Genomic DNA, 14,044 nt, shown 5'->3' on the forward strand with positions numbered 1-14,044 from the left:
TTACTCTAAGACCCCTATTACTCAGCGTCTATGTCCATGCACAATGAATGAAGTAGAGGACTTCATACATTTCTTTTTCTACTGCCCTATTTACGAGCTAATAAGAACTAAGCTCCTCCTCTTGATCCCGTCCACCATCAAATCTAAGGAAGACTGTTTGAAATCGCTTCTTGTGGACGCAAATCCCCAAGTTTCACGTGGGGTGGCAATCTTTATAGTGCAGGCCTTGAAACTCAGGGCTACTTTGACTGGGTAGTGTGTCCTAGACCTGGACCTGTTTTAATTCTTTTATTACCTTTTTAACCTAATGTGCCGAGCCTATTTTGGGGCCATTATATGCTTTATATACATCCGCATTCTAGATTCCCGGCGCCGGCAACTAAATCTTTACATTATTGTCTTAGGGTAATTTAAATGTCACAACCCCAGTAATATGGCTTTGAATTTTGTTTGGTTGCTTGTCTCTAGTATTTTTGTTTTATCCTGCTATGGCTGTATGCTAATGCAATAAAGGTTTGATATTTCATAGGCTGAGGCATCAAGAATAAGGGGGGAAAGACATAACAAAAGGAAAAACTAAGCTGATCTCTGTCAACATGTTAAAAGGGAAAGCAAGCTCTAGTTAACTAATATTTTTGTATGAACATAAATTTCTGTGTTGATTAGGTAAAGGTAAAGGGACCCCTGACTGTTAAGTCCAGTCGCGGATGACTCTAGGGTTGCGGCACTTATCTCGCTTTATTGGCCAAGGGAGCCGGCGTACAGCTTCCAGGTCATGTGGCCAGCATGACTAAGCCACTTCTGGCGAACCAGAGCAGCGCACGGAAACGCCGCTTACCTTCCCGCCGGAGCGGTACCTATTTATCTACTTGTACTCTGATGTGCTTTCGAACTGCTAGGTTGGCAGGAGCTGGGACCGAGCAACGGGAGCTCACCCTGTCGCGGGGATTTGAACCGCCGACCTTCTGATCAGCAAGCCCTAGGCTCAGTGGTTTAACCCACAGCACCACCCGCTTCCCTATTTAAAGACATTAGTCTGATTCTAATTAAGGTCAGAGTTTATTCATTCTCGGACTCCAAAGCTCACTTAACAATTCTTCATTTTTACAAATAGTTTTCAGTGATGTTCCAAGCAGCTTTAGATTTCACCCTGTGTAAACTGCAAAAGAAATTAATTTCCAAGTACACCAATGCAGTCTACTCAAGTTTTTGATCCTAAATAACAAACCAAATGGACTAGTTTATTTCCTACTTGCCCATACCCATCACTCCCAGTTTTACATCAATATACAGATTCTCAGTGCCTGAAAGACTGAGATAAGCAACCAGTTACAAGTAAATATCTTCACCAATGCAACATATCTGAAGCTCTTTGAAAATAAAAAGGAGCATGGTATTAAGGGAAGCACTGCCCCCTCTATTTGAATTCTGCTGACTGGAAGCTGCCTAGGCAGATAACAGCTGACATGTCAGAGGATGAACAAGTTATTTAAGTTTTGGAAGCTGGAGCTGTCTGAAGTTTTGCACACAATTTCCCCACAGGTTGGACGAAAAAAACAAAAAGTGACCCCAACAGCTTATTTAGCAGTTTAAGTTTTCGAAATGCTATCCAAACACTCTGCTCATAATGGTTCCATACAAGACTACCAGCCTGGATCAGGAGCCTGGGAAATGAAAAGGCACAAGGGCTACCACCGTTTTACATTCTGGCTTATAGTAAACAGTGTTAAGCTTAACTACTATTAACATCAGTGACAACCACTGTTAAAGAGAAAATTTGTTCCAGAAAATGGAAATAACTATCCTCCCAAAAGTATCTGGCAATTTGCTTTGCAGGGCATTGACATTACATCTCCTAGTCCAAGGTATATGGGAAGACTCATTCACCCACATTTACTGAAGTAGGACAATGTGACTCGTAAACTGTTTGAACAACAAAATTATTTTTAGCATGTGGTAATGTCTTCTACTGCACAATACATATTGGCTATTTGGGGGAATCAATTAAGCAAAACAATTCTCACAATCTATTAATTTCATTCCAAGAAGCTTAAAAGACAGTAATACATAGAATAGCATCAGGTGAGTTTGCAAACTTTATCCAGGATTTGCATAATATAAGATTTACACTGACTTTTACCTGCATGGAAACTTTGAAGTGCACGTTTTAAATGCCTTTTAATTGAGGATGGGGGGGAGTTTCAGAGAGGAACTGCATTTGAGCATTCAGGAAGTGTACAAGCCTGTGGAGAATTAAGGCGCAATCTCTACATTAATCCAGGAGCTACAGATCAGATCAGTTCATACTGAAATCTACAAGGATCAAATTCCTTAAGCATGTCTAATTAGAATGGATGTCTCTTAGCCATGATCTATACTGTACTAGCTTTCAGTAGTAGCAGATTATTACTACCTTGGGCTATTTCATTTAAAACCCACCCATGGAAAAATATTCTGCCATTTTACTATGGATCTTAGTACAATCTACCTGATGATACATTTTGCTACAATACTTGTAACATCATTTTACTGCTCTACATTTAGGATAAATGTTGACCTTCTAATTCATGTGTTTATTTCAGCATTTGTTTTAGCTTTGAATGCAATGAGACTAGCAAGCTCAAGTGAACACAAAGGAACTTACTGTGGTGTAAGTGAAGATTATCTTTACAACTGATTGCAAATATTCCACATTATTCTGTTTACACTGTTTACCGACTGCAGGGATTGTAATCCTTCATGAACATTTTTCATATAGCAGGAGAAGGGAATGTAAACATTTACAGAGATGATAAAAAATATCAACACAACAGCTGGCAAAGATCATAAGGAAATTGGTACAACAAGAGAGCCAAGTTTTTGCCTTGCATTCTCTGGAACTAAGATGCCAACAGATCTTCACAAATTTAATGTTTGTTACCCTCTCGAATTCCCATCTCCCCATCCCCATCTGACTATTTACTTTAGGTGGTCAGTGAATCAACCTCTGAAGCAAATGTTTTAGGATTATAGTTTTAGGGATATCTGCACAGTAGCCTTTTGGTATTGGCTAATGGTTAACCAAAAGATTATATTGTTCTCAACCAGGTAAAACCACCACAAGCTAGCCTACCGGGCAACCTTTAGCTCAAGTAGTGTAATGGGGTTTTTAAGACACAAACTTTAAAAATACATGAATATAGGATGTAAGATTACATTGGGCAGTATCCAACTAACTCATTACATCAGTGCAAGGATTTTTGCTTGCCCAACAGAACTCCACTCCCTGTCCTCTCCCCCTGTGCTCCCCAAATCTGTTCCAGATGGTTGGGGGTAAACTCTCAAATCAGACTTAGGGACTTGTATTGTGATTAGCTTTAAAATCAGATTTTGAGAAGAAGCACTTCTTGTAAATAAAATTTTAAACCCCAAAAAACCAAAAGCCTTTAATCAGAATTCTTGAATCAGCAACTCGTTTCACAGCTGGGTTGCAGTAGTCTCTGCTTTTATGGCTCCAGGAAATAAATCCCATGTCTAATCAATGCTTTTTACTAGTATTTGCAATTGGGCGAGTCTTAGCAGAGATTAGCACCCCTTTCAATATTAATTACATTTTAGCACATAGATGTGCTAATGCATGTCTTCTACAGATCACCACTAAAACTGAGCTTTTGCAGCAATCTGTTAAAAGGCATTTAAAGCAGGCAACAAGAACCAAAAAAATTAGATACGTTGTCTTATCTCCAAGAGGTGCTGTTCATGTTTAATGGCAAATGGAGAGCCTCAAGGTCCATAAATAACAACACCCTAGTGGTCCCAGGCCCTAAGGAAGTTAGATTGGCTTCGACCAGAGCCAGGGCCTTTTCAACTCTGGCTCCGGCCTGGTGGAACGCTCTGCCTCATGAGACCAGGGCCCTGCGGGATCTGATTTCTTTCCGCAGGGCCTGTAAGACAGAGTTGTTCCGCCTGGCCTTTGGCTTGGAGCCAATTTGATTCCCTCCCTCCCTCTCTCTTTTTTTTTCCCTTTTCCTTCTCCTCCTGCGATGAGGCTACATTTTAATATTCCATTATTTTAATGTTGTATTTTATTTTTGTTTTTAAGTTTGTAATCATTAATCTTGTTTTTATTATTGCTTGTAAGCCGCTCTGAGCCCGGCCTTGGCTGGGGAGGGCGGGGTATAAATAAAAAATTATTATTATTATTATTATTATTATTATTATTATTATTATTATTATTAAACAAAACTACAAATTTTAACAATGAAGCAAGTCACTATTGGGTACACCAGCTGTGGATCATCACCATATGCACAAGATAATGGAAATATGAAACTGACATCAAAACCAGGAAAAAAATCAGCACTTATGCTTCTCAGTATAGACTGCAACTATAATCCAGGCTCTTGGCAGGCTGCAACTATGTGCAGACAGCTAACCCCGGCAACCTCTTCTTTAATTCTCTCTCATTTATCCTTCACAATGTGAAGGGGACATAAGGACAGGTACCCGTGTGGCTTATCACTTCATGATTGATTAGTTACATGAGTGTGAGACCAGCAGTATTCAAACACTGTGGCAGCAAACCTACTGTTCATGTGAATATGCTACAGTGCAACACACACCACGGGGAGTAGGATTGCAAGTCTATCCTATGCTGCTATAGCATATTTAACAATAGCTAGCACAGATTACACACAGGCCTCTTAAAAAACCTCTCTTCTCAACTCAAAACAGTTGGGAAATTAATATGATTTAATTTATAGCAATACTTTCTGTCCAGGTCAGTTTCTGCGTTTGCTCCTAAACTTTTGAAAGACTATTGAGAGACTTTACTTTTGAAAGACTATTGTGAGGCTGTCCTTAGACATCTGTTTTGAACACACAGCTTGACGGTCCTTGCTACCACTCTGTTATGTTGTACATATGAACTTTGATAGAATAATATTCAAATTATAGGAGTAACCTATTATATATTTTCTACTAACTATTTGCCCACGTGTTGTGTTTGTATTGTTGTGATTTGCTCCTAAGGATCTGAGTGAGTGAGTGTGTGTGTGTGTGTGTGCCGGGAGAATCAGGGCTCACAACAGGGCTCTAAATGGGGTAAGAGGGGTTCATGGAGGTGCCAGGTAAGGCATCCCTGAATGGGGTTCTTAAGACTAGTTTTGGACTCCTGCAAGTCCTTCACAGTTTTCAGTCAGAGTGGGGGTCTCTACAAGGCCCTAAGCCTCTTTCTCTAAAGAGGTCTCTCCAGGGTCAATGTTGGATAGATCCTAATTGCTACATGCCTGATAGTTCATGCACTGTTTTTCATTTGCAATCAATCCATATTTACCCCTAATGGACAATGTAGAACTGTTAGCAGACCTGAACCAACTATGAGGTTGTCCAATGCATTTTTTTATATACCACTGTGGACCACTGGCCTGATCCAGCAGGCTTTTCTTATGTTCTTAAAGAAGCAGTGGTAGCCTATGTGGGGTATAGGGCCCAAGCAGGTAAGAACTTTAAGATTAACAAAACGTATCTCTTGGATAGTTCCATTCATGTGCAGTATTTCAATGGCAAAAGCCTGTGAAGAGGCATTCTTGATGGCTGTCCAACAACTGGGGCAATTTGCCTTCTAGCGCAGCAGGTCCTCAAGATACACAAGTCAGTTATCTTCAATATGGAACCCACTTTTAATTTTGGACCATATATCAGTCTGCCTCTCTATGGTAACAAGATGCAAAGATAAAGGAAGATAGATCCTAATAATTGTGTAGGAGGGGAAATCAATATATAGCTTCTCATACAGGGCTGACTGAGGAAAAACTGTATTTCCTAAAGTTCTAATGAGGATTGCATTACCAGAACTGTATACTCATGATTATTGCTCTGCTTGAAATCATATAATGAACTAGCCCCCTGCCAAGTATCTGATAACACTATGCAATTATAATTAGTTGATTGTTTTACTTCAGGCTATTAGTTTTCCATGGGGGACGTGGGTGGCACTGTGGTCTAAACCACTGAGCCTCTTGGGCTTCCTAGTCGTAAGGTTGGCAGTTCAAATCTGCGCAACGGAGTGAGCTCCCGTTGCTTTGTCCCAGCTCCTGCCAACCTAGCAGTTCAAAAGCATACCAGCAGGAGTAGATAAATAGGTACCACAGTGGCAGGAAGGTAAACAGTGTTTCAGTGAGCTCTGGCACTCATCACAGTGTTCCATGCGCCAGAAGTGGTTTAGTCATGACCCAGAAAAGCTGTCTGTAGACAAATGCTGACTCCCTTGGCCTGAAAGCAGAGATAAGCGTAGCACCCCATAGTTGAATTTGCCTGGACTTAACCGTCCAGGGGTCCTTTATCTTTAACCTTATCGGTTTTCAAAGATGTGTCCATTAAGTGATTTTTATACTAGTTATTCATTGTACCTTGCTTCATCTCCATGTATGTGTACAAACGCAACAAAATATATCCAATGGTGTTTTCTTGTGTTCTGGAGCAGAATAAGGCATTATAAGTGAACAAACAGTTTCTCAACACTTGTTTACCTCCTTAACATGAATGGAAGGAATAGAGATAATCGCAGGGCGGTATGACAAGTGGGAGGAGTACTGCACCCTTTGATTGCCATCCGTTTATACCCTGAAAAATCTCTCTCCTCACAGTTGGGCTCCAAAACTATAAATTAATGCAGCTGGCATAGGATCCAGCTCCTTGGAGCCAAGGTCCCTTTGTCCCCGCCCCCATAAAATATGAGAGGAAGGTTGCCAATAAAATATTTGAGGAGTTGCTAGGCATTCAAATGGTGTGCAAGTGTGTGACACGTGATTATATAGGGGTGAGGCTTTCCCACCTCTTGAATATTTGAGTACCGTATATACTCGAGTATAAGCCGACCCGAATATAAGCCGAGGCACCTAATTTTAGGACAAAAAACTGGGAAAACTTCTTGACTCGAGTATAAGCTGGTTCACCACACCACAAACCTGGTGGTGGCAGCGGAGGAGGAGGAGGAACAAGCAGCCCGAAATGGCTGCTCCTTTCTTGCCGCTCGTCCCCTCCGCCGCCCGCCTCACTCGAGTATAAGCCAAGGGGGCTTTTTAAGCATAAAAAATATGCTGAAAAAATTGGCTTATACTCGAGTATATACGGTAACTTGACTATTTTATTCAAGTTGCCACCCCGGCAGCTGGCAAGAAGAAACACAAGAGATGGAAGGGATAGAGCTCCTCTCCCCTTGCACCAATTTGTCAAGCAATTGTCCCCCACATTACCACTTGTGAAGCTAGGATCCAGTTTTACTCTGTACCCTTCAGATTTGGGTACTTGATATTGATCCACTTTCATCTTCAGATCTTTATAAACTAAATTGCTCAAGTTCAAAAAGAAGAGGAAAAATCCACAATCAGTATTCTGTTGACTACAGAGAATGCACAGCTGTTAGGCACAATAAAAATATCAGATGTTGCAGCATCTGTCAGGACCTAGTAGAACACGGAGGAGCAAGCACTGTCAGTTCCTGGGTATGATGAGCAGGCAACTTAGAGGTTAGGCCAATACTCAGCCCCCCTCTTCCAGCTGCTGTGGGCCGGTAGCCCTTGATGCTCTTTCAAAATAGCTTCTCTCCAGGAAATGGACTCCAACAAATATCAACTGGGCAGCAATGGCTATCTTCATCCAAAGGGGTCCTACAGCAATTAGTTCTTGATGAGCACTGGAACATTTTAATGGTAGTTGACTGCACCATTGTTAACTACTCAAAACCTATAAAGTGTCTGAATGTTTCTAAGCCTGTACGATATTAAGAGGTAAGACACTGTCTGTCCACTGGCGCCTAAAGATCTTTATTGCTCTTTTCTAATTTAATTGTGTCCTGCACAATGGATCTTACCAATGGATAAATTTAATGCATAAGTATTCTTTTCTAAATTAATATGGCCATCACTAAATCTTTAATCTTCAACCAAAAGATGGGCAGCAACAGGAAGCCAAATATTTTACTTACCGTATTTTTCGCACCATAGGGCGCACCCAGTTTTTTTTGGGGGGGGGAATCAAGAAAAAAAAATCCCCCCCCAGCCCCAAAGAGGGTTGTGCAAGTATGGATTCCGCTCGCTGTTTTGGCTTCCCCTTTAGCCCCGTGCTTCCCCTTTAGCCCCGGGAGAGGCTGCGTGGGGCAAAAGACTCCATAGCCCTGTGCAGCCTCTCCTTGCCAGAGGGGTTACGCGCAGCTATGGAGCAAGCCAAAGCAGCAAGCGGGATGGATCTCGCTCGCTGTTTTGGGTTTCCCTTTAGCCCCGTGCAGCCTCTCCCTCCCGGGAGAGGCTGCGTGGGGCTAAAGACTCCATAGCCTCGTGCAGCCTCTCCTTGCCGGGAGACGCTGCGCAGGGCTTTTCCTGGCTTTACTGGGAGGTGGGGGGATTCACCCACCTCCTGCAAAACCGGCAGAAGCCGCGCAACTCCTTTAAAGAGATCGCGGCTTCTCCTGGCTTTTCTGGGAGGTGGGAGAAGGGACTGATGCGGCCAGTCAGTCCCTTCTCCCTCCTGTGGAAAAGCCCGCAAGAGCGCATGGAGCTTGTGTGCAGCTCTTGCGGGCTTTTGCCGCCTGCCTCCCCCCTGCATTCGCTCCATAGGACGCACACACATTTCCCCTTGCTTTTTAGGAGGGGAAAAGTGCGTCCTATGGTGCGAAAAATACGGTATACTGTGTATGCATCCTTGTTTACCTTTGAAATACCTTAGAAATTTAATCACAAAAACAGCTATCCAGACGCTCTGCTTGGCACTGCATGGTGAAAACTTTAAACAGATTTACAAAATGAAACTGGCACTGCTGTCATGGACAGCGTCAAAGGAGAGTATGTGAGGGGCATGTGAGGAGAGGAGAGAAGAAATTCCAATGTACAGTCAAAAGCACTTACACTAGCAGAACCGTTTAGCTGGACGCTGTCCATGACTCATCTGTTCTCAATGTAAAGCTACAAGTTAGTTCTATTCAAGTTCTAATCAGCAGGAACTGGTGGTGAATCTTGAACCTGCTGCCATTTCAATTATATTCAGCAAAGACATTGTTGTTCATGTAAGATTTATGTACTAGTATGAGAGGGGTGGAACTCACAATGATAATCTGCAGACCATGGTTCAAATAAACCATGACTAAGCATATGTGCGAACTACACCACAATTTGCAGCACAAACTATGGTTTTTCCAAGAAGCCAGAAGTCATTCAGAAAATCACAGGGCATAAGGGGAAGAGAACATTCAAATGGTAAGCTGTTTGTTCACATAAACAGGCTGGGAAGCAGTGCCAGTCTTAGACATTTCTGCATCTAAAACGAAAACTCAGTTTAATGGCACACAAATGCAGACTGAAGATAGGAAAATGGCCATTCTCAAATCTGCTTTCTGAAGGAAGTGTTTCATGCTCCTGCACAGAGAAATCTCTGCAAAAACTTGCCACAAAAGTGCAGAATTAGCACTCACATTTTCTCATTACCTGCATACCATCACAATCAAAGCGAACAGTAGGCTTAGTTCACACGATTTTTAACTGAAGGGGGATTGAAATCACAAGATGACAGCATTTGTTTTAATCAATCAAAAACAAACCTAAGAAGAATACATCACACTTCAGTCTGCTTAAGGTCATCCAAATCAGCAGTGTTGCAATTAACTTGCCTACTAGTCACAGGCAACAAGGAATTCCATCTAGACAAGTAGACAGGCTGGTAGATGAGGTACCCCAGTCCTCCTCTGCCAGCCCACTTGGTAGAACTAAAAAAAAAAAACCTAGCTTGTTAGGAGACCAACATCCTGCATTTTCATGCTACCATGAAGGTAAAGAAACCAGGGCTTATATTTTAAAAAACAAACAAACTGCCAGCTAATCACTTTTGTAGGCGTATTTACAAGCGTGCTTTAACATTCTACCTCCAAGTTATGAGCACACTGCAAGCAATTTTTTTTAAAAAAAAAAGCTTTTGCTAATGGAAACGGTGCCGAGTCAGACAACATGTATACATATCACTGACTTCTCTTCCCAGTACAGTCATCTCATATACTTTTTATAGGCAATTTCCTTTGTCTTCGTCTCATTTCCTCCATTGCCCCACTCCCTCTGGTTGTCTGGGGGCATATTTACATACTGTTTCTTTGAGTCAGTCTCTTCTGGGGCTAGTCATTCACATTTAATCATCAAGATCTTTTAACTGCAAGGGGGAAATATCTGCTTAATGCAAACAATTATGCATGAACGAACAGAAAAAATACCAAGCATAATCAAAATTGTTGTTTATATGGACTACAAAGAGAATGCTGTCAGATGTGCTGGTTCTGGTAACAAAACCCAAAGGACAGTGAGTTATCTCTCCCACCCCACCCCACACCCTTAATGCCAATTTTAAAACATTCAGCATGAACTCTTTAGAACAAAGATCCTTGGAAAATATCAAGTGTGGACCCTGGCCATTCAGGCACATAATCAGAATGAATAATTTACAGACATTTCACTTCACTGCCACAGAAAAGAGCTGAATTCCAAGAAGCTTGGGGAGTTAAACGCTTATCTGCTAACCAAGTAAAGAGAATCAGTCAGTGTCCAGTAACCAGTCTTTCTTAGGGGCAAAAGAGCAAAATACAATTTGCTCTGCACTAATGAGATTCCATTCCTTTGTTTTAACACTTCCCACTGACCCCAACCCTTCTCTTGACCCAAGGCAATAAACACTGCCACACACCTTTTTTAAAGTTAGTTCCCAAAGAAAAGCCACTACACTCATTTAAGTCATATGTTGACTTTATAAAACAAAAATAGTCAGGCATTCTAAGAAGACGAAGCTGGGAAGAGACATGGGACACCAGCAAGTTTTCAAGCTTCAGATAAGTACCTCTGAATCTATGTTCATCTACTATGGGCATCAGAGGCCATATGGGATGTTAGGTAGTCAACATGTGGAGGTAAACTGTAGTAGTTTGATGATATAAAGACAAAAAGGTTTAGGAAAGTTAAGCTACTTTTGTATCTCTTTACCTTCTTTTTCTTTAAAACAGAATGTTTGATTTCTTTCATATCCTTGTTGACAGCATCACCTGACTGCTACAAAAGTGATCAGGCAGAAGGATGTCATGAATTCAACTGGTTATGCCCAAAGGATTTCTTGCAGAAAGTTGTGTGTGGTCAACTAACAATGTGTGCAACACCTTATTATAGGAAACACTTGTGCCTTATTGTATGAAGAACCTCTCTGCTTCTCATAGCTCCTAGGATAATGAAAGAAGAATTATACCACCTGCATAAAGCAGCACTGGAATTTTTTGACTACCAATTTGCGGCAAGGAAAACAAAAGAGATTAAACAATTGCAGAGTCAAAAGACAGCTTTGAATTTTAACATCAGTATTAGAACACAGCTGCAGGGGGGGGAGCAGTAGTTTATCCAATCGAGTAACTCCTAGTTTTTCACACAAATAAAGACGGCCAATGAAGGAAGAGGCCATTGAGAGATGAGCCCTGCTACTGAGATAAACAAATGTTCCTAAAGACTGAAACTAAAACATTAGATGTCCAGTCAGATGCAGCATTTGGTGAATCCATAGCCAGCACAGAGAGCAACGGCGGGAGGAAAACTATCATTTTTATTTTCCAGGGGGGAAAACACCACAAGACACCAGGTTAGGTGCATCACCATCAGATTTATTGTTCCCTTTGTTCAAATAACTGCAGTTCTATTTCTGGAAGAGCAAAACTCATTGGGATTGCCCTTTAACAGAAGGAGTTTGGAACAGCAGATCATGCTGCTTAGAGCTTTAAAATGCAATACTCCATTTGCCACTGACTAACCCAGTGACACTGGACAGTGCTTAAGTTCTATTTAGCAATGTTACCGACAACTCACTGCTCCTTTAATATACTGAATGAAGATGGCAGGTTTTAATTTGGGGGAGCAGGGAATCACTTTGAAGAAGAAAGTCTGTAATTTACAAGTTTAGCAGGTATGTTCCCAGAAAAACTGGCAGTGCTTAGATTCAATCTCCCAATTTTCATCTGACCTCATTGCTCACATTTTCCCACTGCTTGTATATGTGTATAAACCTATCATCTGAGCATGCTTCATGCATCTCATGTAAAGGAGACTCTAGTCCACAATGCCATGAAGATTTGTTAGTCTAAGGGGTATCCAAAAAAATCACAGAACTCAAGGTAAGACAACTTCTGTTTTGTGTGTATTCAAAGGAGAGGGGGGGGGCATAAAGGGGGCAGGCTTATGCAGACTCAGACACATGTAATGACCCGGAACCTAACCCCTGGGGCAAAATGGGGGTTGGCTGTACAAAAGAAAGAAAGAAAGAAAGAAAGAAAGAAAGAAAGAAAGAAAGAAAGAAATTCTGTTCAATAAGGCTAGCTATTTCCTAATTAACTAATATGTGATTAAAGCTATAGCTAACAAATCACACCAATCCGTAAAGGCTTACAGCCCTAGTTCTTCTCTCCAGTCTGTGTGCAATACTTTAAATCTGTGCTTTCTAAATTTCATTCTTATCAGATTAGCTCTCCCTTTAGCAATATTTAGCTTTTCCTCTAGGGTAGCATTAGTGAGGAGGGACCTTCCAGATGGTCTACAACTGCATTCATTACCGACCACGGGCCACGCTGGCTGGAACTGATGGGAGTGAAGAGGCCAACTCCTGGAGGGCCAAAGATTCACCATCTCTACTCTAGTGAATAATAAATCTTCCAAGTTGCTGCCAAGTGGCCATTCTACCACCATCATTCATGAAGATGCTGAACGGTATGAGACCCAGAATTCCCACACTGGATACCTGTTTCCAGTTCATACCTTTTGCCAGTTCAACAATGACCCACTCAACTTACTCTGCATGGGTGTAGCCAGGATTGGGGGGGGGGCAGACCTTTTGTTGGGGGCAGAACCTCAGTTTGCTATGCCAGTGGTGAGTGGAGACAGAAGCAAAAGTGACCAGAGCAATAGATGTACCGTATTTTTTGCTCTATAAGACTCACTTTTTCCGTCCTTAAAAGTAAGGGAGAATGTGTGTGCATCTTATGGAGCGAATGCAGGCTGCGCAGCTATCCCAGAAGCCAGAACAGCAAGAGGGATTGCTGCTTTCACTGCGCAGCGATCCCTCTTGCTGTTCTGGCTTCTGAGATTCAGGATATCTTTTTTCTTGTTTTCCTCCTCCGAAAACTAGGTGCGTCTTGTGGTCTGGTGCATCTTATAGAGCGAAAAATATGGTATATTTTACCCTCATACACCTCTCTGGGGTGGAGTTCCAGGAGCTGGATAGTGCAGTCTTGAGGTCCATATTCTGCCCCCAAACCAGAGGTTATCCAACCCTGATCTACAGATACACATTACTGCAATGGGGTGCCAAAATTAATCGTGTGCTACCTCATAATAATTTGGACTCAACATTTTTTTTTGGAGGGAGGAATTAAGTGACTACACTCATTCTATCTAAATAGAAATCCTAGGCTTTCCGATGATTGCAGAGTGGCTAGAAGCATGCCCAGGTTGTGAAACAGCATATCTAATACACTTCCAAATGAAAATAGGAGAAGTTTTCCTGGAAAGTTTTGACTACTATTCAGTGATCATATAGAGCTCTAACTACCTCCCTTTCTTCATTTTTACTCTTGGCAACTCTTCCCCCTCCCCCCACCTTTTTCCCTACGCAAATGAGCAATAACCAGACTGAATTGGATTTTGAAAACAAAACGGGAAGATGGTAGAAATTTTAAGATTATGCAAGAACATAGATGTATTTTAGCCTCTGACTTATTATGCAGCCACTTTGAAACAGCTTTGTTCAAAAATGTGATGTACAGGGGCTCCAATTCCAAATGCTAAGGGAAGAATTAGCTCACTTACCTTCTATAGAAGGGGCCTGGTCCTGAGCTGCATACAGCATCTCCTTGAAAGCCTGCCCCAAAAAAAGAGAGGGAGGAAGAGTTAAATCTGTAAAATCACTTTGATCAATCTATCTAAAATCAAGTAGCAATGAAAGTCATTTTATGCCTCTAGGCTGACATGGAATGTGAACTTTTATTTCATTACACTTTTTTGTA

At 41.6% G+C, this 14,044-nt stretch overlaps 1 protein-coding gene across 1 annotated transcript in view; it reads right to left on the reverse strand.

Moving 5' to 3' along the window:
- The window catches only part of XPR1 (xenotropic and polytropic retrovirus receptor 1), a 114,399-nt gene that overhangs the window by 88,624 nt on the left and 11,731 nt on the right, over positions 1-14,044 (reverse strand). Inside the window, exon 2 of the mRNA XM_081865157.1 lies at positions 13,848-13,899. Coding sequence (XP_081721283.1) covers positions 13,848-13,899 — 52 coding nt within the window. The remainder of the gene's footprint in view (positions 1-13,847; positions 13,900-14,044) is intronic.

Source organism: Podarcis erhardii (genome assembly GCF_964252035.2).
Source record: "Podarcis erhardii genome assembly, chromosome: 6".
NCBI classification, from domain to species: Eukaryota; Metazoa; Chordata; class Lepidosauria; order Squamata; family Lacertidae; genus Podarcis; species Podarcis erhardii.